General features: G+C 44.3%; 1 protein-coding gene across 1 annotated transcript in view; it reads left to right on the top strand.

Moving 5' to 3' along the window:
• Positions 1 to 27,499, top strand: part of WDFY4 (WDFY family member 4) — a 265,837-nt gene that overhangs the window by 236,562 nt on the left and 1,776 nt on the right. Inside the window, exons 52-61 of the mRNA XM_025050333.1 lie at positions 48 to 201; positions 2,598 to 2,689; positions 8,909 to 9,121; positions 11,631 to 11,778; positions 12,855 to 13,039; positions 13,977 to 14,135; positions 18,012 to 18,191; positions 21,156 to 21,338; positions 23,378 to 23,462; positions 26,806 to 26,917. Of these exons, the coding sequence (XP_024906101.1) occupies positions 48 to 201; positions 2,598 to 2,689; positions 8,909 to 9,121; positions 11,631 to 11,778; positions 12,855 to 13,039; positions 13,977 to 14,135; positions 18,012 to 18,191; positions 21,156 to 21,338; positions 23,378 to 23,462; positions 26,806 to 26,917 (1,511 nt within the window). The remainder of the gene's footprint in view (positions 1 to 47; positions 202 to 2,597; positions 2,690 to 8,908; positions 9,122 to 11,630; positions 11,779 to 12,854; positions 13,040 to 13,976; positions 14,136 to 18,011; positions 18,192 to 21,155; positions 21,339 to 23,377; positions 23,463 to 26,805; positions 26,918 to 27,499) is intronic.

Below are 27,499 nucleotides of genomic sequence, written 5' to 3' on the forward strand. Positions count from 1 at the left end.
GTTCTCATGGCAAGCAGCTAATCATATCATCCCCTTCTTCCATACAGGGTGGAAGCTTTGATGTGGCAGATAGAATGTTCCACAGCATAAAGAATGCATGGGAGTCGGCCTCCAGAGAGAACATGAGTGATGTCAGGGAGCTGACCCCGGAGTTCTTCTACCTGCCCGAGTTTCTAACCAACTGCAATGCGGTGGAGTTTGGTGAGTGGAAGCCTGTGTGAGAGCGATTGAGACTAACTTTGTGAATAATCTTTGCTGAGCAACTAAACAGACACCTCATGAGATCCATGCAGTTGGTGTGAGGCTTCCACTGGGTGGCAGCACCTGATGAAAAGGTGAGAACTAGAGAAGGATGCTGGGCCCAGGCTGCCAGAACTGCTCTTCCCATGACCTTTCCTCTGAAGGTCCCTAGGCCCTAGTCTGCAGCAAGGGGCAGCCAGGGAGCAGCAGCCATTGCTAATAGCCTGGTCTCGCACTTCTCTACTGTGTGACCTTGGACAAGCCCCTGTCTGTGTCTGGCCTTGTTTTCCTCCATGTCCCACAAATGGGTTAGCCTGGACTCCATGATCGGAACCCAGAGATGCTGGGTCTTCCAGGACAAGTTGCTGGGTGGTATCCAACAGTAATTGTATAGATACCCTGATGGCTTCTCCTTTTTCTTCAGTCCCTACCCCAGGATGAGCCATGCCTTCTCACTGACTGCTTTAGAGGAAGAATGAACATTTCAGGAGGCCTAGTCTGCAGGTCTCCTGATTACTGTGTGTGTACCTCAGGAGCCTCCACCGCAAATGTCAGGGTGACTTGTGGAGGGGGTATGTGGTCAGAGCCTGGGGTATATAGGATGGGCAACTCTCCATCCAAGGCAAGGGGATGGAATCCCCCACCCTAAGGAGGATACTCACGAAGCATTGCCAGCACATATCTGGAGCCCCATAGCTCCTCTTCCCCTCCAAATAGCACATATCAGCCTGTACCTCAAGCCAGGCCAAGTGCAGGCCTAGGGGACATAGATAAGGAGATCCAGCCCCTGCTATAGGTGCTCACCTTTTGTTCGATGATTTGCAGCCAAAATACCTGTGGAGCATTTAGAACATGCCCATGCCTAGGCCTGTGTCCAGCAAGTCTGATCCCATGGAACTTGGTGGCCTTAGCCATGTTTATGTTCTCAGATACTTGAGTGCATCAGAGATGAGAATGGACGAATGCAAAGGCCATTCTTTAGCCAGCCCCACAAGGCGTCGGGGCAAGGGGGCGAGAAAGTAGTAGGGGACCAGGAATGGTAGAAGCCAAAAGAGATGGCCAGCCAGCCTGGGTTGAGGGGAGTGCTGGAAGGGTAAGGGAGTGATTGGAAATAAAGGCAGGGCTCTGTGTGGAAGTGAGGAGGGTCTTAGTGCAGAAATGGCTCACATGCTGAGGACCAGGCATCCTCAGGAAAGTCAGGGAAACAAGGGATTATTGAGCACCTGTTGTAGGAAGGCAGTTTTATAAGCACTGGGGAATTGAAGAATTACTTGTGTCTTCTGGGACAGAATGCTTTGAATGTGTTTATATTCCATGCGGGGGTTGGGGTAAGGGATGGAAAATACACACAAATAAATAAGTAAAATATTGTATGATGCTGAGAAGTCCTACAAGAAAAGAAGGTAAGAAAATGGTTTGAAGTGACTCAGAGAGCCTTGTGTTATTTTAGTCCCCAGGAGGGACCTGTCTGAGTAGGTGACAGGTGAGCTGAGACTAAATGATGAGAAAGGCCACGCCAGGCACAGCCCTGTAGGCCAGAGAGAGAAGAGAAAGATTTTATTTTAGTTGCACCATGAAGGCTCTGGAGGGTTTTATAGCTAATATTTATTGAGCAACCTCATATGCTTGGAATTATTCTAAACATGTTATTTGTACTTTCTCTTTTAATCCTTATACCACCTCTGGGCGGTAACAGGTGGGAAGAGTAAATCCCAAAACCATTAGGCAACTTGTTCAAGTTTGTGCAGCTAATGGGAAGGATAGAGACTTGGGCTTGAATCCAGGCTCTTCTTCTTAATGTCTGAGGAAGTTCCCTCTGAAAACCTTGTTGTCTTTGCTTTAAAAATTAAGAGAAAACACATGAATTATAGAGCTAAATGAAGATTCAATAAGATGATGTGTGCCAAGCACCTAGCATAGTGCCCTGGCATACATTTAGGTGTTCAAAACACGATAGCTTTTATTATTGTTGTTACCTCCCTCTTCTTTCAGCACTATACAGAACGCACCCAGATGAGAAGGCATAGAATAGTGGGAAGGAAGAAGTGCAAACAATGAAGACACTACAATCGTTTTTATACACTTGTGAGTCAGGCACAGACGCTATGTGGGAAGCTAGGAGGGCCTTATGGAGGGCTCAAAGGCTTAGAGGCCAAGTAGGAATATTCCAGGCAGAAAAGGGTGGAGATATTCCAGACAGAGGAGGCAGGAAGCAGTGTGGCCTGTGTAGGACACAGCCTACAGTCTGATATGCATGGAATCAGCAGTCCTGGATAGCACACTGTTACACTCCCTGGTTCCTAGCCCAATTTGGGCTCCCATTTACTCAAAGCCCCGCTGTTTCTCACCCCACTCAGGCTGCATGCAGGATGGAACAGCACTGGGGGATGTGCAGCTCCCTCCTTGGGCTGATGAGGATCCTCGGAAATTTGTCAGCCTGCACAGACAGGTGAGTTGGGCGTGAGTATTCCAAAGTCCCTGGGATCCTGAATGAAGACCTCAGCAGCCCCTTAATTTCCAGGGAGGCTTCCTGTGCAATTGCAAAGCTAGTGACAAGCATTTCTGAGGCTCTTATTTATCTCTAGAGAGTCCAGAGAAGGGGCTGGGCTCTGTGTCCCACATTGGCAGGAAAAGAAAGGTTCTGGGCTCTTTCAAGAGTTCCATTAGGCTTTGCCCTTAGTACAAGTTTGCTGCAGGAATTACTGGGGGAGCAAATTCAGTTTTTGTTGGATGCCCTGGTGGGCAAGTCAGTGTCTTTAGCCAGCCCTATAGGCAAGATCATGCCCTGGGCCATACTGCCTGGTATAGTTCAGAGAGGGGCTAGAGGCCCCAAGGGGTTCCTTCTTGCCAACGGATTTACCAGGACTGGAGAGGACTTGGCTTATTACTCAAAAAGGCTAATGTAGGTAGAGGGCAGAGGCCATTTTGGGACACATATCCTGGATCGAATGCCTGGGTTAGTACTAACATGTGAAAATATGTTCAACATCATTAGTAAACAGAGAAACATGCAGTAAAACCACAATGAGATGTTACTTCACACTCACATGAGTGGCTAAAATTTAAAATACTGATAAAAACAAGAATAAGCAAAGGTGTGGAACAACCAGAATTCATCATACATTGCTGACAAGAAAAGCACAATGGTATAGCCATTTTGGAAAAACAGATTGGTAATTTCTTATAAAGTTGAAGATGCATTTAGTGTTATCACCCAGCAATTCCACTTGTAACTATCTGCCCAAGAGAAATGAAAATATGTCCACAGAAAATGTGTACATGAAATCCATCAGTTTTATTCTTACTAGTCAAAACTGAAAACAACTGAAGTGTCCATCCACTGGTAAATGGATAAACAAATGATACATGCACACAATGTAATAGTGCTTAACAGTAAAAAGGAACAAATTTCTAATACATGGAGCAATATGGGTGAATCTCAAAAGCCTTATCCTAAGGAAAAACAAACAAACCCATAACCCAAAGCTACATACCATGGGATTCTATTTATGTGACATTCTGTAAAAGGTAAAACTGTAGGAACAGAAAGCAGGTCAGTGGTTACCAAGGTCTGAAGTAGGGGATGGCAGCAAAGGAGTACATGATGGCATACATTTGTCAGAACTGTACATGTTGAACTGTACATTTTAAAAAGGTGAATTTTATTATGTAAATTATACCTAAAAAGAAAAAAAAATCTGGAGAATGCCTGATTACTAACAACAAAACTTGGGCATTTTCTTCTGTTCTCTCTTTGCAAGGAGAAAATTCTTCCCTGGTTTATCCTTGCCTTGCCTCTGGAATCTCAGTAACATCAGTCACCTCTTTCATAATTCACTGATCTTGAGTACTTGGGCTAGAAATAAACTTGACCTTTAGGTGGCAGCATCCCTCTCCCCAGTGTTCTCATAAAAGTTCTTGGCCTAGGGCAAATGAGAAAGCTCACTCTACAGGCATGACTACAGATGCCAGTGGTGTAGTGGAGAACCAATTTGATCAAATTGATCAAATTTTTTACAGATACAATTTGATCAAACTGATCAAATTGTATCTGTAAAAAATGCTACAAAGGTTAAACACACAGTGCCATGAAATGTAGGTTAGAGATGTGATCCGGGGAGAGCTCTTTTAGTGGAATGAAGATTGGGTTAGAATGTATTAGGATTTAATGATTGATATCAGTGAAAACATCAGAGTAGAAACCCCTGAAAATCCTCTACTCATAAAAGCAATAAGAATAATGGCAAAATTTGTCATAACAAACTTTTCAGAACTCTGTAAATTAACCAAAGGCTTGTAACAATCAGGGAAGTATTTCTTCAAGAAAAATCACTGGATCTTGATAAGAATAGAAGCTCTGTGGTGTCTTAACTTGCATCATTCCCATTTTTCTTCTCCAGCTCTGTAATAGCCTTGAAAACCAAGAGCCTACAATCACAGTAAAAACCAACAGCCTGGCAGTCATTGGAGGGAGTAGAATAGAGTTGGAGCTCCTTCAAAGACCCGTACCCAGAGAACTATCATTATTTGACCTGTTTGGTGGTTCCCTGAAAGATTCCACTCAAAGCCTGCCCAGTGCAAATAGCCCTTTTTTCAATGACATTTATCAAAAACAATCAGAGACAATTGTTTAACACTGTGGCTGCCAAAGGCTATAGATAATAATTAGCAAACAATATTTTTGCTAACCAAAAAGCTTAAAAGGAAAAACTGGGGCATGAGATGTTTATAGGAGGCCTTTAAAAACTTCAAACTATCTCTGGTAACCCAGAAAGACACACATCTAGGGCTATTTTCATGCACAAGGCTGTGCTCATGCTCAGGAAAGACCTAAAAAGGCCCTAAGCTCTCAATTCTGGCTGACTTTGAGGCTTGGTGCTAGCAGGATGTAAAGGTAAAGGTGGAGTTTTAAATTGCCTTGCTAAACATTGATACCATGCCCTAACATGCACAGAGAGGCCCTGGGCAAAGACTTGGAGACTTATTTGTTTTAGGCATTTAAAGAAATCTTCATCCAATCATTAGCTGACCATTAAGCTAACAGAGCAGAGACTTTATTGGCCACATACAACAGAAAATACAGATTTTATAAAACTAGTTAAGAAAAGTTATTAGAAAAAATAAAAACAACAAACAGCAACAATAACAACAAACCCTGGGGAGGGGGTAGAATCCGATTTCTAGAATTGCCACATTATAATATTTAAAATGACCAGTTTTCCACAAAAATTATAAAGTATATAAAGAAAAAGAAAGTATGGACTATACAAAGGAGAAAAAGCAGTCAATAAAAACTATACCCAAAGAAGACCAAACTTTGGACTTATTAGACAAAGATTTTAAATAAGCTATTGTAAATACGTTCAAAGAACTAAATAAAACCATGTTTAACAGATTAAAGGACAGTATCATCATGACGTTTCACCAACAGACAATATCAATAAAGAGATTAAAAAAAAATTGTAGAAAGAAACCGAATAGAAATTGTGGAGCTGAAAAATATAGTAACTGAAATGAAAAATTCAGTAGAGGGCATTAATAGTAGGTTCGAGTAGGCAGACAAAGGAATCAGGAAAGTTGGAGATAAATCAATTGAGACAGTTAAGTCAGAAACAAACAGAAAAATTAATGAATAAAAATGAACAGAGTCTAGAGACCTGTATAACACTATCAAGCATACCAGAAAGAATATACATAAGGGAAGTACCAGATGGAGAGTAGAGAAAGGGGCAGAAAGAATATTTGAAAAAATAATATTAAAAAATATTCCAAATTTGATGCAAAGCATTAATTTATACACTCTAGAAACTCTAAGAAGGATAACTCAAAAACACAACCTAATCAAACTGTTAAAAGATCAAGTCAAAAAAATAATTTCGAAAGCAACAAGAGTGAAGCAAGTCATCACCTAAAATGTATTTTAAATAAGATTAATAGTTAATATTTTATCAGAAACTGTAGAGGCTAGAAGGCAGTGGTATGACATAAAGTGCTGAAAGATTGCCAATCATGACAGAAAAAATATATCTAGAAAAAAATCCTTCATAACTGAAGAAGAAATGTATTGACATTCTCAATAAATAAAACAAAGAATTTATTACCAGTAGAACCGCCCTACAAGAAATACTAAAGAGAATTCTTCATCCTGAAATAAACAGCACTAGACAGTAACTCAAATATATATAAAAATAAAAGAATTAAATAATAATAGGAAATGGAGATGGTAAGGATGGGTAAAAAAATTCTGGTTATGAAGGAGAGAATGACGAGAGAGCATAGTACCAGGTGGGGATGAGAGGTTAAGGAAATAGGCTTTATTTTTAAAATTTTAGTAAGCATGTTTAAGAAACAGTGGGAAAGAGAGGTTGGATAAGAAAAAAATAATTAATAAATTCCTGAGAAAGTAGGAGGATTTGGATTCCAAACCAAATAAAAAGGGTTAGTTTTATAAAAGAGGTAGAACAGCTTCTTGAATTAAATGGGAGGGAAGGAGGTCAGGGGGTGGCAGATGAAGGTAGGTTTATATGTGTTCTAAGAAAGATTTAGGAGTTTCTAATTGGTTTCTGTTTTCTCTGTAAAGTGGGAGGTATGGTCAGCTGCTTAGAGTGGACAGTGGAAGAGAGTCAGAGTTGTGGAGAGAATCAGAGTTGAGCAGGGAATGTGAAATAGTCATGTGGAACAATTAAGCATGAGTTGGCCAGAGAAACATATCTGGGTTTTCTGGCAATGCTCAGTGTCCATTTGAGATTGGTAATCAAAAATTATAGGATAATTAATGTATTGCCTTGTGTGACGTTCTCCAGATACTCTGGTATAGCCAGGAAGACAAAAAATATTTGCATTTTTTCAGAGTGCTATGAGAAGACAGAAGTACACATTATTCAAAAACATAACAAGAAATATTGCCCACATTGTTATTGAAATGATGACCCACTAAATCTGAGCTGGATCAAGGTGTGGCTAAAGACAGGATAGATTAACAACTAAAACAAATAAAGGAGTGAGGAGACTGAAAATACTGATTAGGTGGAATAATAATTTTAGGAAGTAAACAACCAGCAAGATAAGGGTGTGGCTTTCACCAACTGGGTTGTTTGAAATGAATAATTTTGAGGATAGAGCAGTTAAAGATACTGACTTGGGTTAAGGTGTGTTTATGAGAGTGGGTGACTTTAGGTAGAATGAAGGCATAAGTCATTAGAGAAGGGAAGCTTAAGAAACTGAGAGATGAGAGATTGAAAACACCAAGAATGATCAAGGGCAAATCTTGGGCTCTGCTCAGTAGAAACAGGTACCATCTCTCAGGTCAACTGAGATGTCCAAACACTGCCCACGGTTCCTCTTGCTCATGTATGGAAACGTTGAGAAATACTGCCAACCTGGGTACCCTAATCTAAGCCAGCACCATCCATCTGGGCTGTATCTCTGAGCATGCTTGGACTCCTGTGATAAATTCTTTCAGTTTCCTTTTAGATGTCACCTTTAGTTAGAGGCAGACATTGCTGGCTTCCAGTGGAAGCTGTGTTCCTGAGAAGGGTGAAGTTTAGGTCTCACTTAGAGGATGTGAGCTCAGAGCAAGGATTTGTGGCTGAGTCTGGAACATCTCCTGTCCTCCCACCTGGGGACAGAGAGCTTGAGCATGGACAAAATATTCTTCAAGGTCATCACACTTGCTCCTTTGGTGCATGAGTGCTCTTGCCTGCTGCATGCCCTGGACTGGACAGAGTTGTCTTAATCAGGGAAGTTCACGTTACCAGGGACTGAGCTGCACCTCAAAAGCAGATTCTGTTCTTTCTGGATAATTTTAAAAGGGGCCCAGATCCAGATGTCAGTTAATTTCTAGGTACTTGAGTGAACTGAGATCTGCTCAGTGAGGCTGGATGTCCCTTGTGGAGTTCTGAGGCCTGAAAGTTGGGAACTAGGACAGTAGTTTCAAAAAATACACGTGAACGTGCCCCAGAAGTGGGGTAATTATACCTGCCAGCAAAATGTGGTGCTGATGGGCAGAGACAACAAACATAAAACCCCAAGCCATGCCAGGTACCTAGTAGGTGTCCATTGTAATCACTGGAGCTAATACTACTACAAGGAGATTGCTGCGTGCCAGTCATGGATGCAAAACAACCTGCACATAAACCCACAAAGAAGGTACAATTATTGTCCCTATTTTACAAATGAAGAAACGGAGGAACAGAGATGTTAAGGAGCATAAGTGGCAATGCGTGGGTCCAATCCTTTCCAGAATGTGTTCTCCTAATTGCAATACTTAGTCTCAACCTCCTGACAGTCTCTGGTCAGAATCAGCTCTCTTCTTCCTATGCCAGTTCTTATCCGGATCCCAAGACTTTATTTTCAGTCTGGTCTCTTTCATTCAGCTATCGCTCCAAGACCTGTGTGACCTATTCTGATCCTCTTGGTTATTTTATGGAGTGTATGAGGTAGGATGGTGGAAACAGATCTGTTTTGCCACTAATTGGAGGCAAGAATTGGTTGGTCCATGGTGCCCTGCACATCTGCCCATTTAGAGCTCACCAAGCCCGGGGAGGCATCATTCACTTCCTGTGCAGAACCAGCATCCTGAACCACATACCCCTTCCTGATCTGTGCAGTGAGCATATGAGTCTGTGAAAGGCCTGCATGTTTCATGTTCTTTGGGTTTCGGTTCCAGGCTTTGGAAAGTGATTTCGTCAGTGCCAACCTCCACCATTGGATAGACCTCATTTTTGGGTACAAGCAGCAGGGGTCAGCTGCAGTGGAAGCTGTTAATACCTTCCACCCCTACTTCTACGGTGACAAAATGGACCTCAGCAGCATTGGTGACCCCCTGATCAGGAATACCATCTTGGGGTTTGTCAGCAACTTTGGACAGGTTCCCAAACAGGTACAGCATGACATGTCCTTTGTTTTCCTTTCTCAAAACACGTGTGTGCAGCGTGAGCTTTGGGGGGAGAGTGAGGACATTTTCTCCTGGGATGGAAGCAAGAAAGAGGACTGGAAAGGCAAAATGGTCTCTGATCATTCTCCTATGCCTTCAAAATCAAGGCTTAACCCTGAGTTACCACCTGATGCCAATGAAGGTAATGCCATCATTAGTGATGATAATGAAGACTACATTCATCTGTGATATATCTGATAGACACTATGATTAATCCATAAGATCTAATTATTTATATGTATCCACCCTGTAGGGTGGTTGCGAAGATTCAGTAATCAAGTGTTCAGATATCAAGTGTTCGAAAGTGTCTGAAATATGATTAGCACTCAACAAATGTTAGTTATTAGTGTGATTACCTCATTGAATCCTCTCATAAGCTTTGAGTATAGGAATTATTCTTTTATAGATGAGGAAACTGGGGCTGAAAGGGGCTAATAAATAAGATGCCTACAATTGCAGCATTAGCAGGCGCAGAGGTAGAGCTCTAGCCCCATCTGGCTGGTTCCAAAGCCCATGTCACATTGCCACTGGTGTGAGAGTCTCAGTTCTGCCCCCTAGGGCCCCTGGTAAAGTGTCAGGGATCTCACATGAGCCCTTGCTCCGCTGGCTCCATCCCCCATCAGTATAGTCACATGGCAGTGTGAGGCTGTGCATTCACATTGATGCCCTGATGAATGGTGTGCAGGAGAGTTAGGCATTTATTTAATCGATTTTTTCCTGTTTATCCTCAAACATTAGTTCAGTGTAGAGAAGTTTTATCCCTGAGCATGGCCATCTAGGGGTCAGAAGCATGGTCCAACGGGTGGAGTCCTAGCCTGGGCACTCAGGAGTCACTGGGAAATGAGAGCACAAGCCCAGCCAATTTTAGAACCATCCTGGGCCACGGCCTTCCCCACATGTAACCATGAGGACTGAATGGTCTCATCTCAGTTAGTGCAAAACTAATAACATTTTTTCTGCCTGGTCTTAATGTGGCATTTTTGTGTTTACCCAGCTCTCACTAATGGGAATGTGGAAGGGCCTGAGGGTGTCTTGGAGAATGGATGGCACATCCAAATGGGGGTTTGCCCAAGGCGAGCCTTGGTAGAAAGCAGAGAATTTCAAGAAGGAAGCTTGGGTAGCCTAATGGTTTCATTCTAAAATATAGAATAGTACAGATAAAGCAATTAAATAATTCAAAATAGTAGCCACCACCTGTGCCTGTGTTATATACTCATAGTAGCCACCACCTGTGCCTGTGTTATATACTCATAACTGTACCTGTGTTATATACTCATAGCCCTTAAAAATATTTTTCACACCAGTGTGATTAAGGAGTGCACATAAGTTTAGATTATAATTTTACATAATGATATACCATGTGAACTTTTAAAAAAATAGTTCTCAGTAATGATCAGAATTAGAATTCTTCATGTGGTTCCATCCTGAAGACAAGATTAAAATGCTTCAAAATTATGCACTGTTCTATGAAGAGGCTGTGCCTGATAAAGCCGTTACGGTGACTACAGTGCTTTAGTGATTCTGCTGTGCAAGGAAGAATGTTCTTTATTTAATGCTCATTTAAAAATCATTGTTCTGATTTCTGTTTCTATTGATCACTCACCCAGCTTTACTAGATGGTTCAGCATCTGATCGAGGGCTGTAACTGAGCCAAGGCTGCTCTGAGCCCCCAGCTGCCTGCTGAGCCCATGTGCCCAGCTGAAGCCAGCTCCCACCTTGGCCCCCTCCATGGTGGTACCCAGGAATGTGCCCACTGGCTGGAGAAAGCAGCCCAGCACAAGCTTAATCAGGCAGAGGAGGGGATTGTGAAGAGCTGGAGCTTGCCTTAGCTATATTTTCTGCTTTGCCTGGTTATGCAAAAAGTTTGGCATTAGGGATAATTTGACAGTAGAGACCTAAGAAAAATAAGAAAGGCCACTAATAGAGTTTGCTTGTACTATTTGGAATATTTGAATGGATGCTATTAAAGAATTCTGTGTTGATGCCCAGATGGATGTGCCCACAGAGAGTGTGTAAGAGAAAGGGAAAACATGAGAAGTAGCTCAAGCAAATGAAGAGAAACGTGATCTGGGTTGTGAAGATGGCCATTCCGACCCCACGTTATGAGAGACAGCTCTTCCAGGGATCAGGGGCTCCTCAGTGAAGTCATCCTCTTCCCAAGCAGCTTGGTGAAGAAGACAAGTTTGGTAGCCAGGAAGGTTATGTCTGCCAGTGTTATGGAGGAACTTGAGAAAGTAGCTGTCCTCTCTGAGCTCTAGGTCTCTCATTTATAACATCTGAAGGTTGAATCAGATGGTCCTGTTTATGCTGGTTATGGTCACCTAGGTCAGGAGCAAGCCAAGCCTTGGGACCACCAGAGTGGAGGTACAGCTACCACTAGCATGCTGATGACTCTGCCTCTGGCTGTCTACTCCGATGACTTGTGCGATGTGCATCTGTTCCCTTACCTCTCCAGCTCTTTACTAAACCCCACCCGGCCAGGACCACTGCAGGGAAGCCTTCATCTGGGAAGGATGTCTCCACACCTGTGAGCCTGCCTGGCCACTCACAGCCTTTTTTCTACAGCCTGCAGTCACTGAGGCCCTCTCAGGTCACAGTCAAAGGTGAATACCTGGCCTTTCTTAGTTTGATTCCCTTTCCTTGGGGTGTCCCTTCATTGACTGGTGTTCCTTCAAGGGCACAGACTTCAGCAGAGTCTTGTGGTCTGACCGTGTCTCAAGTCACACCAGGAATCTGGGGAGCCCTTTGCTCTGTAAGTGTTTAGGATGACTTCTGTCAGACTCTGACTTCTGAAGACCTATGCATCTGTCTGTCTTTCTGAGACACATACCTTTCTCTTTCATGTACATGCACACACAAGCGCGCACGCACACACACACACACACACACATACAGGAACACACGCACCCCCCGACCCCCTTCTGTCTTTCTTTTTTTCTTTCATACATACACTCCCCTCCTCACCTCCAAAGCTGAACGAGCAAGTCTCAGATTTCCTGAAGGTGGGTTGCAGCCTCCTGTCCTTTGTACCTACAGACACCATTACTCCTGATCACCCAGGTGAGCCTGCAGCCAGTCGCCAAAAGCATGTGCCCTGAGGCAGATGGCCCGGGTGCAAGTTCCAGCCCTGCCATTTCCTAGAGAAGCTGTGTGTGTGTGTTTGAAGTCCAACATCTGTGCCACTCTGGGGCATGTATTGCTTTGGGGAGCTCCCACTGCATAGAACATTCTGGTCTTGAGAAGTATAACATAGGATTTGTTGCAGTTTTTTCCCTTGAATTCCAAGAACAGGGTCTTTGACACTTCCAGCCCTGCTAGATATGGTGCTTGGGAGGGATGAGAAGGACAGAGCCCTCATGGCTCCTATGGTTTTGTGATATCTGCCCTGACAGCCTCAGCTTCTCCTCCCCTTAAGAGACATAGAAGACCTGCACGGCCACACACTGAATGTATGTGCTAAGTCAAGGGAGGAACTGAGGGCCAGGGGACAGGCTTGGGGCCAGGGTCTAACGTGTCCCCTGGAATGAGGCCTGGGAGTGAGGTACCTTGGCAAGTGGCTCCTGCCCGGGGAACGTGCTTTGCTGAGATTGGGTTACTTGCTCCTGGCTCCTCTCTGGGCCCAGCTAAAGTGGGTGTGGTCCTTTGACATTTGAGCTTCACCACACTGACTGGGGGGCAGATATGTACCTTTTCTCTCTAGGCTCAGAGTCCCCCAAAGGCGCCATTGGCCACATTGTCCCCACCGAGAAGACCATCCTGGCTGTGGAGAAGAACAAGGTGCTGCTGCCTCCTCTCTGGAACAGAACCTTTAGCTGGGGCTTTGATGACTTTAGCTGCTGCCTGGGGAACTACGGCTCAGACAAGGTGAGCAGACCAGGGTATCAGAGTGGCCACAGGGCCTCAGCCTCCTTCTGGTTGAGGCAGAGGTGATCAGGAGATGAGTGAGCCCAAAGCAGGCACAGCAGCCCGTGGCCCATATCTTCCATGTGGCTGTGTCCCCAGCATGGGAGTGAGAGGGTTCGTGTGGCTGTGCCAAGGGCCCTGGTGGGCCAAGCTTCTGATCACATTTCAACGGGTCAAGCTTGTGAGTTAGCAGTGCACACTGTCACCACCACTGTCTGTACAGCAAGCCCACCAAGATTCTCACTTATTCTGGGTGGGAAGTCCTGGGGGCTCCTCCAGCTCTGGTCATGGCTTAGATTCAGAGGCCATGTACTGAGCATTCAGCAGGTACCAGAAGCAAGCCCTCTAGTGACTTGGCCCCCACCCCTTTAGGCCATCTAGCTATCTCACTTTCTGGATGTGGCCGTGGCCACCTCCCTAGCCTTCTTTTCTACTCTCACTTCTTTCCCACTAATCCTTCGCCCCACCCTATAACAAGACATGAATTCACTATCCACCAAGCTCTCACTTACCCTTCCTTGAGCTTCCTCCTGTGCCTTCATGAAGCAGCTAGCGAAACAGTCCCAGATGTCACCCACTCTGAAAGCTGTCTCTGAACTCCCCAGGCTGAGTTGCTAGCCTCCTGTGCTCCCTGTGTTCACAAGGGTTCACAGGGTCCCCATAACTACTTGTTCACATGTTTCTCCCCACCTACTAGAGTATGAGCTTCTTGGGGACAGGCTTGGGATGGCCTGGATTTTGTCGATAGGGTCAGGTTCCTGAACAAGTGACACATCTACATGACACATGGGCAGGCTAGTGGCATCCAGACCTGTCTGTGTCCCTCTGTCACCCTGCCCCAGGCTTCCAGCGCTGTGCTGTCCCTGGCACTCATGTTCACCCTACTTGTCTTTTACAGATTCTGATGACATTCGAGAACCTGGCTGCCTGGGGACGCTGTCTATGTGCTGTATGCCCATCCCCCACAACAATTGTCACTTCTGGAGCCAGTGCCGTCGTGTGTGTATGGGAGCTCAGCATGGCCAAAGGCCGCCCAAGAGGCCTGCATCTCAAGCAGGTATGGCAGCCTCAGGCAGGCATGGTGCATTGGGAAGATGTGCTTTGGGCAGGCACAGTACCCCAGCATTCCCCAACTACCTGACCTCAAGACCACAGAACGTAGTGAGGCGTTGAGGGTGGCACACAGTTCTGTGTCATTCAAGGAACCATTTCATATCCATGTGAATCCGACAAGTGCACAGGGCAGATGCTTCCACGGGGAACCACACCTCAGTGAGAGATACCACTTATACATCAGTGCCAGCGAAACTGGTTTCCTTGAACTAGAGAACACGTTTGAGCATTTGCAATGGGCACTTTTATGTGGATAGCCTCATTTTACCTTCTCAATGGCTCTACAAAATAGGTACCATTATCATCTTTACTGGTGAGAAAAAAGGTGCAAGGAAGTTAAATGACTCATCCAACATCATAGAGCCAAGAAATGAAAGACTATCTCAGGACAGGAGAAGTTGTGCTGGAGTAGAGTAAAGCAGACTTAGGGGCAGAAGACTCCACTGGCCCCACCTCACATACCACAGCTACTCATAGTGATAAGCGGAGTGCTACTCACTGCTTACTGAAGACTCTGCACATTAATCCATGCTTTCTCTCTGTGTACTCTTGAACTTGCCCAAGTATATCACTAGGGGACACTTCTAACTCTAAATGCAATTCGTTTTTATATCTGTTTTGTAGTTAGCCATATAGCTCCGAAGTAACAAAAACAAAATTAATCATACAAAACTCACCACTGACCAGATTTCTTAAACTGAACATGTTCCACTGGAACTGATACTGGCTTTCTCTGGGCATTTCCAAGCCACCCCTACACACGAGTGGTGCACAGTGGGCATTCAGTAACCATAAGATGAAGGAATGAATTGGTTAGCTCTGAGGGTGCTGATTAGTTCTGCAGAGGTGGTGGCACCTGCTGACAGGCAGCTGTGCAAGTCATGCACAGGTCAAGCATAAGCTATCTTCCCCAGACTCTCAGAGGAGTGATCCAAGGCCAGCCTTGGAGTACCTGCTTTTTCACGTTTTCACGTTGTTCCTTTCCATCAACTGCTATGTCAGGAGACCGGGTTTTTATCCTGGACCTGTGTGAAAAGACTGTGCATTACTCTGTCCCCCTCTCCCAGGCATCACTCTGGGGATGGCAACAGATCTAGCCTGACCCCAAAGCCAGCTTTGGAGAGCTGGGGAAGTGACCCTCCCATTGCTGCTCCAAGGTCCTGTTCAGTAGTGTAGATATATTGTAAAAGCCCCTGTATTGACAGCATAAAAATGTAATTTATCAACCTCTCCTAATTTTAAATCAAGAAAAAAAAATGTATGGAAAATCCCACATGATCTTATTTTCTAGGCGAAAATAAAACCCTTTACATTTGCTTACAGGGGCTGACGTGGTCTTGGGGATCCCCAGCTGCTCAGCAAGGGAATTCTGTTCCCAACTTGTTCACAGAGAAGTCATTAAATAGCTTCATAAACAGGTTCTGAAAGTGTTTTATTTTAAAAAGATATTTCAACATTAAAGACAAATTTAAAATTCACTTCAAAGTGGAACAATTCTCTACAATCCCTGTAAAAGTTTTCATTGTTGCATACTACCACCCCCAGATACACACATTTATATCATTCTGGTCATTGTGTAAATATGTTTATTCTATTTCACCCAGCCTATCAAGTCGTTCCCACTTTTCTACAGTCTCTATAATTTACATTTCAATTTTTCCATATTATTTTATTTCCATAAAATTACATTTCAATTGTTTTATTATGTCAATGCACCACAGTTTCATAAACGATTTCTTCTAAACCTAAACAATTACATTGCTTTCAAGTTTTAACTATTGTAAATAGTGCAGCAGAAAACATCCTATATAGATTGCTGTTTGCTTCTGATGAATTGTTTCCTTAAAATAAATTCTAAGGAGTAGAATTATGAGCAGTGACATAATGGTTCTATAGCTTTATGGTGTCATCAACACTTAATTGGGAAGACCCATCTCATCACATCATATCCAGAATAAAAAATTATTTGCCGAAGTTTTGTTTTTATTTTATTTTATTTTATTATTTTATTTATTGTTTTCTCAAGCTCCGAAACTAGAAATTGTTGGAAAGAATTGTGGGGGAAAGAACCATGAGCTTTTATAGAGGGGCAAAGTGTTTATTTTATTATTATTTTATTTATTTAACATTTTTTTTTGCTACTTTAATTAGGTATAAGATGATATAATGAAGTTATTTTCATGTAGAGAGGTTTTATTCTGAGGAACAAAAGAACTAATTGAGAACACATTTAAACTGTCTCCCTTGTTTGATTTTCCAGGCCCTTGTAGATGACGGGTGGTGCTGGCTGTCTCCTGATACTTTAGTTTAGGAAACAAGCCTTGCACACGTAGGTGGATGGTGCCCACACATGCAGGCTCTTCCTCTCACTCCCCAGTGCCTCCCCTGCAGAGAGCAGCAGTTGCAGCTCCATAAATGGAGAGCAGATAGAGGTGCTGGGGCTCACAGCCTTTATTCCTGCCCGCCCCCCACCCCCGATCTGCACTCTAGAGTCACTGTGTCCCCTATGGTAAAAACTTAATTCATTCTGTGAAGACAACCAGAAAGCTTCTGTCAAATCTTCTGCTTTCCCCTATTCATTTAGATGGTTTCCATTTCCCCAAGATTACCTAAATCTTCTTCTGTGCGTCATGCCCAGAACCATGCCAGCACCATCTGGTGGGTGGCTTGTTAAGTTCCTATGAGGACAAACAGGAATCTGAGGCAGAACTTTTCATTGCTGTGACCAGGCAAAGTGACAGCTTCGACAAATGATGCTCAGCCTCACTGACCCAAATGAGTAAGCAGCTAGCTATCTGTCCCTAAGGTGGAACTTTACTGCTAGGTAAGCCAAGGTGATCACTGTGAGAGGGCCACCTCCACACTTCTCTGGCTGATTCCAGAGGGCAGCAGGCACGTTTGTGTACAGAACTCTCAGATCATGCATACTGGGAGCCCCTGAGAACGACTGTGATAGAAACCACACTATTGCCAGTAGCAGTGGGCCTGGTAGCCTGCCCTAGCCCTTCGGGAATGTATCTTCAGGAAGGAAGGCCTCTGGCCAGATGTGAACACATAATCATTCATGAACCAAGCCAGACCCCGCACAGGCCAATCTGAGGACCAAGACTGAGGTCCTGAGTCACCTGCTGCTACATGGCAGACCGGCTATGAACCCAGATCCATTAGACTTGAAAAGTCACATCCTTTTAGCAGACCAAACCTGTCTGCTTTCTTCCCAGGTTAGTTTTCAGGGGCATGTGTGTTCGTGAGGTTCCCATAGTGTGATGCCCAAATTTGAATGAGCATGAAAATTCCTTTGAGGGTTTGTGAAAACCCGGGTAACAAAGCACTCCCCCAGAGTTTCTAATTCAATAAGTCTGGGATAGGGCCCAAGAATATGCATTTCTAACAATTTCCCAGATGATGTTATGCTGCTGGTTGAGATTCTACACATTGTAAATCAGTGCCCTTCATACTAATAGTAGCATGTGCTGCTTCAGGGTTAGAAACAAATATAGGAGGTACAGAGCATGAGGGTGCTGCTGGTGTCTGCTTGGGTTATGACACTGGTTCTCCCCAGCTGGGCTTCAGCCCTGGAGACCAACAGAAATGAGAGGGCAACCATGGATGCATGCACATATGTGTACACACACACACACACACAAACACACAAACACATGCACACACACACACATCACAGGCTTTGGAATAACTGAATCACTTCAATTCTCTGTTTCCTCATCTGCGGCCCAACAGTAAAAGGGAGAGCAGAGTATCTCACCAAGTAGCTGGATTGATGGTCTCGCTCATAACCTGTGGGTCTGTCTTCTGTTTCTAGGCCTTATATGGACACACACAGGCTGTCACATGCCTGGCAGCATCGGTTACCTTCAGCCTCCTGGTGAGTGGCTCTCAAGACTGCACTTGCATCTTGTGGGACCTGGACCACCTCACCCATGTGGCCCACCTGCCTGCCCACCGGGAGGGCATATCTGCCATTGCCATCAGTGACGTCTCGGTGAGGCTCCTCTTTCTCAATGTTTGTGTTCTTGACATGGTAGTATCATGGTAGACAGTGTCCCTAGAGAAAACTCAGATGCAGAGAGATGCTGACCACCCCAGAATGTTGAGAAGTCCCCAAATGTGCAGAGTTTTCTCTAAACAGGCAGAGTGGATTCAGTAACATATGTGGCAGCTGAGTCTAGATTTTATTTTTTGCTTCCTTATTTTTTTTTCCCTTGGGGCGGTGGGGGCGGTGGAAAGTTTTTGTTCTGCTGAGGACACTGAGGAGTTGGGGCAAGAGATTAGCTTTGGCGAGGGATCTTTTGGACTTAACTAATTCAGCTTGTTGACTGCAAATCAGTGTTGACTCAGAAGATATACCTCTGGTCTGCATGACAAGAAGTGCTTTCCCTCCACGCTGGCTACCAAAGATGAGCCTTTCTGAAACGTGTGTGTGTGTGTGTGTGTGTGTGTGGTGTGTGTGTGTGTGAGAGAGAGAGAGAGAGAGAGAGAGAGAGAGAGAGAGAGAGAGAGAAAGAGAGAGAGAGAGAGAATGAGAGATAGAGTTAAAAAAATACATATGTAAATCTCAGTGTGGAGTTTCTCCCTGGTTAGAATTCACATCATAGGGCATGGTGTTCCCAGAGGATGCAGAGGCTCTGAATCTACTCATAGAAAACCCTAGGAGCCCACAGCAAGGACAGAATGGTCAAGGGGATCATAGGAGGAGAGGAAGATCATAGAGGAGGCTCCCGGTACCAACTTTGGCTGAAAATGGTGCTCCAGGCAGGTTTGAATCCAAAATAAATGTTTCTTGGGCAGATGGAGGTTGGATAGATGGATGGATAAATGGAGGCTGGATAGATGGGTAGACAGATGAATAGGCAGATTGAGGGATGCATGGGTTGATGGATGGCAGATAGGTGGATGAGTAGATGGATAAATAGGTTTGCAGTTTGATAGATATTTGAATGAACTAGTGAGTAATAGGTAGAAGGGTAGAGATGGAGAATGGATGGATAAATGGAAGGATGGTGGGTGAATAGATGAATGAGTGCATGTATTGGGAAGGCACCAAGCCCCTGTTGATGAGAGAACATCCAGCCTAAGAAAAAGTCTTTTGAGATTATTTAAGCCAAACTGATGACAATTGCTGGGAAGCAAAATCTCAACAAATTGAGAAAATGCTGTGAAGAATGGTAGTTTTGCAGTTTATTTTATACATTGGAATCAAAGGAGGAGGAGTAAAAGGGGTTACATGAAATTCAATGGTGGTAGATTAGGGAGGCAGGAGAAAGCAAAGCGAGAAAATCTCTGAGATTAGATAAAAAGTGAAACAGGGAAATGTTGTGGTGAGATCAATTCTTAGACCCATGGAGCCAATTGAGATGAATTATCAGCCTTTATTAGCTGGCCGGTGACTGACTCTCTACCACACAGGGTTAGAGGAGATCAGCCCTGAGCTCCCAAAAGAGGCAGCTCATAAAGCCTAGAACCACACCCTGGTTTAACATCAAACAAACAAACAGATTAACCACACCCTAGTTAACATGAAACAAGCAAGCAGATTAACCACACCCTAGTTAACATCAAACAAGCAAGCAGATTACAGAAGCAGAAGTTGGCTGTTAGCATATCTTTGCCCAGAACCACACCCTTAACAGGAAATATACTTCTTTTACATTGGTGGCTACATGATAGTTAACATTTACAGCATATAGAAATGGCATTTGGGGAACAAGATAACAATGAGGGGTTCTGTGGTCCTAGTGCTCTGGCCGAGGTTGTACCCTGAGGGGTTTGGAGAAGCAGATTACTCTGACATTCTAAGTGTATGTTATCTTAGATACAAAAAGACAATAAACAGGCTCACTTAAGATAAAGACTGACCTTTGTTAAGGAAGCTACAGTCCAAGGACACCATGACCTGCTCTCAGTTAGGAATTTTTATGTTCAGACCATCCTATATGGTTACTTTCAGTCTCTGAGTTTGTTAGGCCAATCATGTATGTCTCTCCTGAGCTTGTCAGGTTTAGTATATGGCCCCTTTTTCATCTATATCCTGACCTGGGAGAACATAAAACCCATAAAGAATGATATCCTAGGATCTCAGAGAAGATATATCAGGACAATAACTTATTGAATTCAACTTCTCGTGAAGCCAACTTAATTCACTAACTACTTGCTGGGCCAGGTGATTGGTGTTAGACAGCCATAGTTTCTGGTCTCAGGGAGTCTGTACCAAAAAATTCAGGAAGGGACATGATGAAACCCAGCCCAGGGAACTTTGGGAGGTGCAGACCTCCCTACATCCCTTCTGAAGTTAATACAAGGTTTAAAGGCATGGTTCCAGTTGGCCCCGTGAGTACCTGTGACAATGGCTACTACTGTACCGGGCACGAAAATAGACAAGGACTTGAGGAGCAAACACTCTGGGTATAAACATTTCAAAAGATACAATGGGGAAATTTCTTCTCAGAAATTCCTTCCAGAGGGACATAGTCTGATTTTATTAGCCACAAGATAGCATTCATAGTCATTTCAACCTCTGTACTCTGTTCTACACCAAGAGATAGCCAAAGCTGCTTCTTGGGGACAGGGCTGGCCAGCCAGGTATTGGCCTTGTGTCCAGAGCCAGGGCTGATATCCAGGCTGAGTCTTCTATGCTAGTCAGTATACTGCCAGGAAGAGAGTTATGGGAAGATTCTAAAGGGTGAGCCAGTCAGCTTGTGTGGGACAAAACAGTATCCAACTATATGACTGCAATATGAAAAACGCCAGGAACTTATAGTTGTGTGAAAGCACAGCAGGCCTTAGCTGGACAGAAGTGAATATCTTAGAAGATCTTGAAGTACCTCGGTTAGTCTTCAGAAGATAACAGGTTGAGCGTACTTGGGTATACAAACTGCATGGCTGAGCAAGTAGCCAATGGGCGGGCAGTGATCTCAGCTTGGATTGAAGCAAACTCTCACTACTGCAGGGCACCATTGTATCCTGCGCGGGAGCCCACCTGTCCTTATGGAATGTCAATGGACAATCCCTGGCCAATATTACCACGGCCTGGGGCCCAGAAGGAGCCATAACCTGCTGCTGTGTGATAGAGGGGCCAGCATGGGACACAAGCCACGTCATCATCACTGGAAGTCAAGACGGCATGGTCCGGGTAGGTGTGTCTTGGGCAGAATGAGGGCATGGTTTGAGAAATGTGTTCATCTCCATTTGCTCACTTTTTCCAAGGTTCTAAATCTTCAGGCTACATTTGAGACCATCCCAGATCAGGTACCCACAGCAAATGAGGGCAAAGGCAAGGCTCTTTCCAGGAAAAAGTAAATGAATAACAAAATTGTGTGTGTGTGTGTGTGTGTGTGTAGTGTGTATGTGTGTATATATACATATACATATATACACACATACACACATATACATATATATACACATACACACACATAATAGTAATGTGTATATATATAATGTGTATATATATATATATACACATTACTATTATCCGTTTCATTTCTTCCTTCCTTCCATTCTTCTTTCCTTCTATCCATCTATTGATCCTTCCATCTACCTTTTCATCCATACATCCATAAATCCACCCACCCATTTGTCCCTCCAACCATCCATCCATCCATCCATCCATCCATCCATCCATCCATCCACATAACATTTATTGAACTCTGTCTCTGCCAAGAACTCACACAAGCCACAGAGAACACATAGATTAATGATATATAGGCCATTGTCCCTAAGATATTCATATTCTAGAAGAGAAGAAAAACTGAAAATACATGAATGTAGTTCATGCTATGATTAAGATAATCACAGAGTGCCATGGATCTTCTGAGGAGGGCCATGGACAAGGAGAGCATTAGGAAATGGAGAAGAGAAGGAAGAAGAAACATTGATGTGGAAGGAATAAGATGGAAAGAACAAATTACAGGTAATTTTTCTGAGACTGACAAAAAAGATGAAGGAATGAGTAGATAAAGAATAACTAAGAGGCTTACTCAAAAACCTCTCAGTTGAATTCCACAGTTTATAAAAGAAAATGTTAATTGAATACTGAAAGATGTTCAAGAAAATGCCCATTGAATTCTATAAGCATTTATGAAAGCTTGCTGTGGGCCAACATTGATAAAACTTAGCCTTGCCCTCCAGGGACCTTCATACTCAGAGTCTCAGGATAATCATGGAGATGATGCTTCAGGAAGCACATGGACAACATGGTGTGGATTCCAAGAGAAGAATGTATTTATTTACAGCAGAAACATTAGAGGAGGTGGCATCAGCTGAATCCTGAGGATAAGGAGAAAATAAAGGGTATAGGGGAGGCTATACATGCTGAGGGGCCAGAGTGTATGGACAGGAGAGAAGAGAGTGAGAAAGGCCCCCTGAGAAGTTCCTTATAGGCCCTGTCTGTGTGCTGTGAGGGGCACAGAGCATCTGCAGCAAGCAGGGTCCCTGAGCCAGCTGGAATGTGAGGAGAACACAAAGAACTGGGTTTGGTGGAGTAGGGTCAACACTGTGGGTCAGTCAGAGGAGCCTGGACTGGCTGAACAGCAGGTGCATTTCCTTTACGGGCCCACCCAAAGCATGAGGGGGAGTTTTCATGCACTCAGCACCCATTCATTCAGCCCGGTAACTGAGTTCCTGGCATGGCCCAGCACTGTGCTAGACGTACTATGGAGCTCCCAGAAGCATTTAAGTGGAGGCTGGTACTTGCGCTTCAGCGACAGAAAGTCTAGTCTCAGCAAGTGAGAAGCCACATGTGGTCAGCCTGCAGCACTCATAGCATGCCTTGAGACCTAAGGCCAGACACAGGGGATGGGAAGGCCCAGCTGTTAAGTGGTGAGGGAGGCCTCCAGGGATGGTAGCAGAGGGACAAGATAGCATTAGCTAAGTAAAATTATAAACTGGCTTCTGAGTCTTGTCCCTGTAGGTAAGGGATTGAGGGAAGATGAACTATGGACACAAGGGGAAGGAGCGAACTTATCTAAGTTGCAGTTGTGCTTGGCTAAACCTCTGTGCAGGGAAGCTGGAGTCTAAGTAACTTTTCCCAAAATGCATTCAGAAATGAAAGAGCACCAATGCCCCCACCTCTTTCCTCAGGGTCTTATAGGTATGAAGGAATGTGATGGGCCCTGATCATGCAGACAGGATCATTTCCCCAGCTCATGGTGTTTTCTCTTTTCTGGGCAGATTTGGAAGACTGAGGATGTGAAGATGTCTGTTCCTGGGCGGGCAGCACCAGAGGAGCCCTTGGCTCAGCCTCCAAGCCCAAGAGGTAACCATCCTGCTGGAGATGCATATGGAGTGTCCTTGCCTTGCTTAGCCTTCCCGCTCTTCTCCCCTCCTTAGTTCAGGGCTTCAGCTCTGCATTGGCCTGAAGAGCCCAGGGAAGCCATTGAGTCTCTTGGGATGTTGCCAGGTTTGAGGGGGCAGGAGCACAGTTTACTCTGAGCTGCTAGTGGATTGTGAAGAAGTATGGAGAAGCTCTGTTTAGTTCTGGCTTCATCCTGCAGGGATCAGTGAGCTCTGGGGCACTCCTAGGATATGTGAACAGTGGTGGTGATGATTGTCATGGGCTTCTGAGTGTCAGGAGAGGGACACACCTCACCAAGCTTGGTTTGATGCTCTCCATCTATCCGGATGACTCTTCAATGCTGGACTCCTCAGCCCGGAGCCTGGGTCCAGCCGGTTCCTTGCCTGGACAGCCAGGCTGCAGACAAAAGCATGGAGAAGCCTTGCCATATCTCTGGAGAGAGAAAGTGCCAAATCCCCATGGCAATTTGCTCAAAGTGGCTCTGAGAGTTAGCCTGTATCGGTATCACCTGGGAGGCTTATTAAAAGGTAGATTGGGGTCCTATTCTCAACCCAACTCCCAGAAAAAGATTGGGGAGCAGAGCCCTCTTGAGTTGTGGTAAATGGGAACAGAAGAAAATCTGTTCTACCTTCTGTCATCACAACCACTGGCACCACTACCACCCTGGCCATCATTACAGAGGTGTGAGGGAGAGAGCTGACCATGAGCAGTTTCATTGAGCATATGCATTCTCTCATTTTTCATGGCAACCTTATGAGGTAAGTATTACCATGATACCCATGTGAGAGATAAGGAAACTGAGGCACATAGAGATTTGATAACTTACCCAACATTACCTAGAAGCATATTATTCTCACTTCTTCCACTGAGCAGACATGACCACTGCCAGGATGACTTCAATCACAGATAGAGCCATATAATCACCATCACCATGACCACCAGACCACAATGAGTGAAGGCATAAATCTCACTATCAAATCTATCACCTCCTTCTCTTCTCACCTCCCAATGGCCCCCTACCACCTCCTCCAATGCAGCTAACCTTTCATGAAGTGAGAATTCTCCTGTCATCATGAGCCCTGGTGCATCCCAGGGCCATAATCAACCCCTGAAGAGAATTTTACAGATTGGCGAGGGCTGTCTTCTGAAAAGAACAGCCATTTCTAATGAGTTTGTTTCTAAAATGTACTCCACACCTCCTTGATTCATTTAGTCACCGATTCATGGATTCTTTCTTCACACAAGTATATATAGACATTTGCTCAGCCCCTACTAGTTCCCAAGCTGTATATGGGAACTCCTTCCTTCAAGATAACACCATCTGGAAGCCCTTGTCCACAATCTGAGCTGACCTAGAGCAGAGACCTCATAAGGACTTACAACTGCATTCAGTTCACTGGTCGTAGTATCTCTGTGTCCTTTAGGAACAAAAGCAGTCAGCCCATCTCAGAATAAAAATCAAGACACTGAGGCTTATGCATTCTAAAGAATTCACAGCCCTTCTTTGGAGAGCAGTTGCCAAATGCCCTCCCCTATTCATACCTATTTGGAGAGAGCTAGCACAGGATTCTTGTTCTCCAGACTGCTTATGATGTAATTCTGTTGCATGAGAATATGCAACTTCTCAACTGCACAGTTATGAAGCTATCAAGGTCCAATAAGCTAAAGGGATCAGCTCAGAAGATAGTTGGTAAAGAATGCTGGTTGGATGGTTGGGTGGATGGATGGAGGGACGGATGAACAAAGGGCACCTCTGAGACATTCTGTTGATTCTAGAAGTGCCAGTGGATTTACAGTTTTCTACTCAGGCTCAAGAGTTGGGATAGCTGTGTTCATTGGTAATCGTATCTAGCGAGATGAGATGTGAGATAAAAAGCAGGAAACAAGGCTAGACCCAGCTCTATCCCCAGCAATTTCTCTGGCCCTCAGTTTCCCCCTCTGTCAAGTGTAGGTATTTCCTGTACATCCTAACTTGTAGTGAGCTGATGACAAAAGACCACTCACCTAATACACCAACTGATGATATTAGGGAACTTACAAGGTGGCCTCAGGCTGAAAAGAGCCCCAGGTCTACATCCTTCCCCTTCTGTCTGTCCTGATCTGAGGTCACCACTGTCCCATAGAATTAACTGCCAGGGTTACAGTTCATAGGAGGATTAGTGCAAAACAACAGAAGGGCACATAGATAATCATAAAAATCAGGCTGAACTCCAGTTTAGAGATACCAAATCCATGTGCAGATTTACAAACCTAAGCTAGTGGAGGTCTTGTTGTTCTTATTATATTGCTCAAAACTTTTTTGTTGGAAAGGGACTAGTATTGGCATGACACGTGGATGTTTTCATATGTATTGTCTTATATATATTACACAAATGTCACAAAGGGCAGTAAAGGAGATCTTTGAAGATAATAAGGATATTGCATTTGTGTGAACATGTAATCTAACTTCTGCCTGAAATTCGTTTGTCATTTGTAGCAGGACCAACCCAGTTGAGTAGAATTTCTTTTAGGAATCACCCTACAGATTTGGACTCAATCTGGTATATAACAAGTGCTCAGGAAGAGCTGGTTGTTTGGGCTTTTACACAAACACATAATGCACATGCATTTCCTGGTGCACAGACCTGTCTGCACCACATAAGGGGCTACTGCAGGACAGCTGGGGCAGCTGCATTATTCCCATCCTGACTCAAGTCGAGTGACTGACTTCACAGGGACAGAACCAGCTCATATCTCTCCAACTCACCCTCCACATTGAAGGAATTACTGTCTGTCCCCAAATGCAGTCATTAAAATGAGTGAAGTAACAATCATTGAGTTATATTTTTTGAAAAAATGTCCTCGGCATTTAATTATTGGTTGTGGCGTGAGAGGATTTAGATAAGTTGATAATGCCTACTTTATGTAATTTATTTTTACTGGGCAATTACAGGCTGCATTACATCCTGGAAGCAAGGTATTGTGGGGCATCTTATTAAGCATAAAGCCAGTAAACAGTGATGAACAATTTTGCTGAACTAGGCATGCAATTTAGAAAGCAATAATACACAAATCCAATTTGGTACACAATGGATACCGCAGCACGTCAGCACATGTAACTATCACAGCCTGCAAATTAAATTGGGACGGCCCTTTTTGCAAGAGCACAGGCCAAAATTAAATATATTTTCCCCCTCAATTTAACAAGTTGCTGACCAAAAATATAAATATGTGTGTATGTTTGTGGCCCTGTGTGTCAACGTACAGGTGCGCGTGTGTGAAGCCATTTGGGTTTTCTAACTATCCTCCTACATGGTCCCCACAGGCCACAGGTGGGAGAAGAATATTGCCCTGTGCAGAGAGCTGGATGTCAGCTTTGCTTTGACAGGAAAGCCTAGCAAGACCAGCCCTGCGGTGACAGCTCTGGCCATGTCCAGGTAATGTAGGCTTGACTTCTCCATGCCTCCAGCAGAGGGTGCTGTGGCCACCCCTAGGAAAGTCTAGGCTCTTGGCCTAGGGTGGCCTCACTACAAGGACCCAGGAAGGCCCACCATTCATAGGATTCAGGCATGGTGGATGTGTAGGGCCCTAGAAAATATTTTTTAATACACATATGTTTTTACCCTCTCTTAATGAATATCCATGAATTCATAAAAACATTCTAAAGTATAAAAGTATATTGCTTTGTAATTTTACCCTAAAGGGGAACTTTTTCTTGAGATCTATGCCAATTATAACATATGGAGTGATGGTTATCCTACATTACAGAAAATGCCTTTGGAGGGCTCTAAGCCAATGTAGAACAGCCAAGTGTCAGATGCTACATAAGGGCCTGGCTGCATCTCTTATAGGACGGGAGGCACCTGGAGATGCTGGAGAGAAAAAGCCAGGGCTTCACTCTGCTCTGGAGCCTGGGCTTCTTGGAACATTCCCTCAGTGCTTTGGTTGTTACAACCCTCATAGTTCAGAAGTTTTCCCCAGATCAAAATATTTCCCAGTTTTCCTGCTCACTCTTTCTC

This window comes from Pteropus alecto, unplaced genomic scaffold (genome assembly GCF_000325575.1).
Source record: "Pteropus alecto unplaced genomic scaffold, ASM32557v1 scaffold287, whole genome shotgun sequence".
NCBI classification, from domain to species: Eukaryota; Metazoa; Chordata; class Mammalia; order Chiroptera; family Pteropodidae; genus Pteropus; species Pteropus alecto.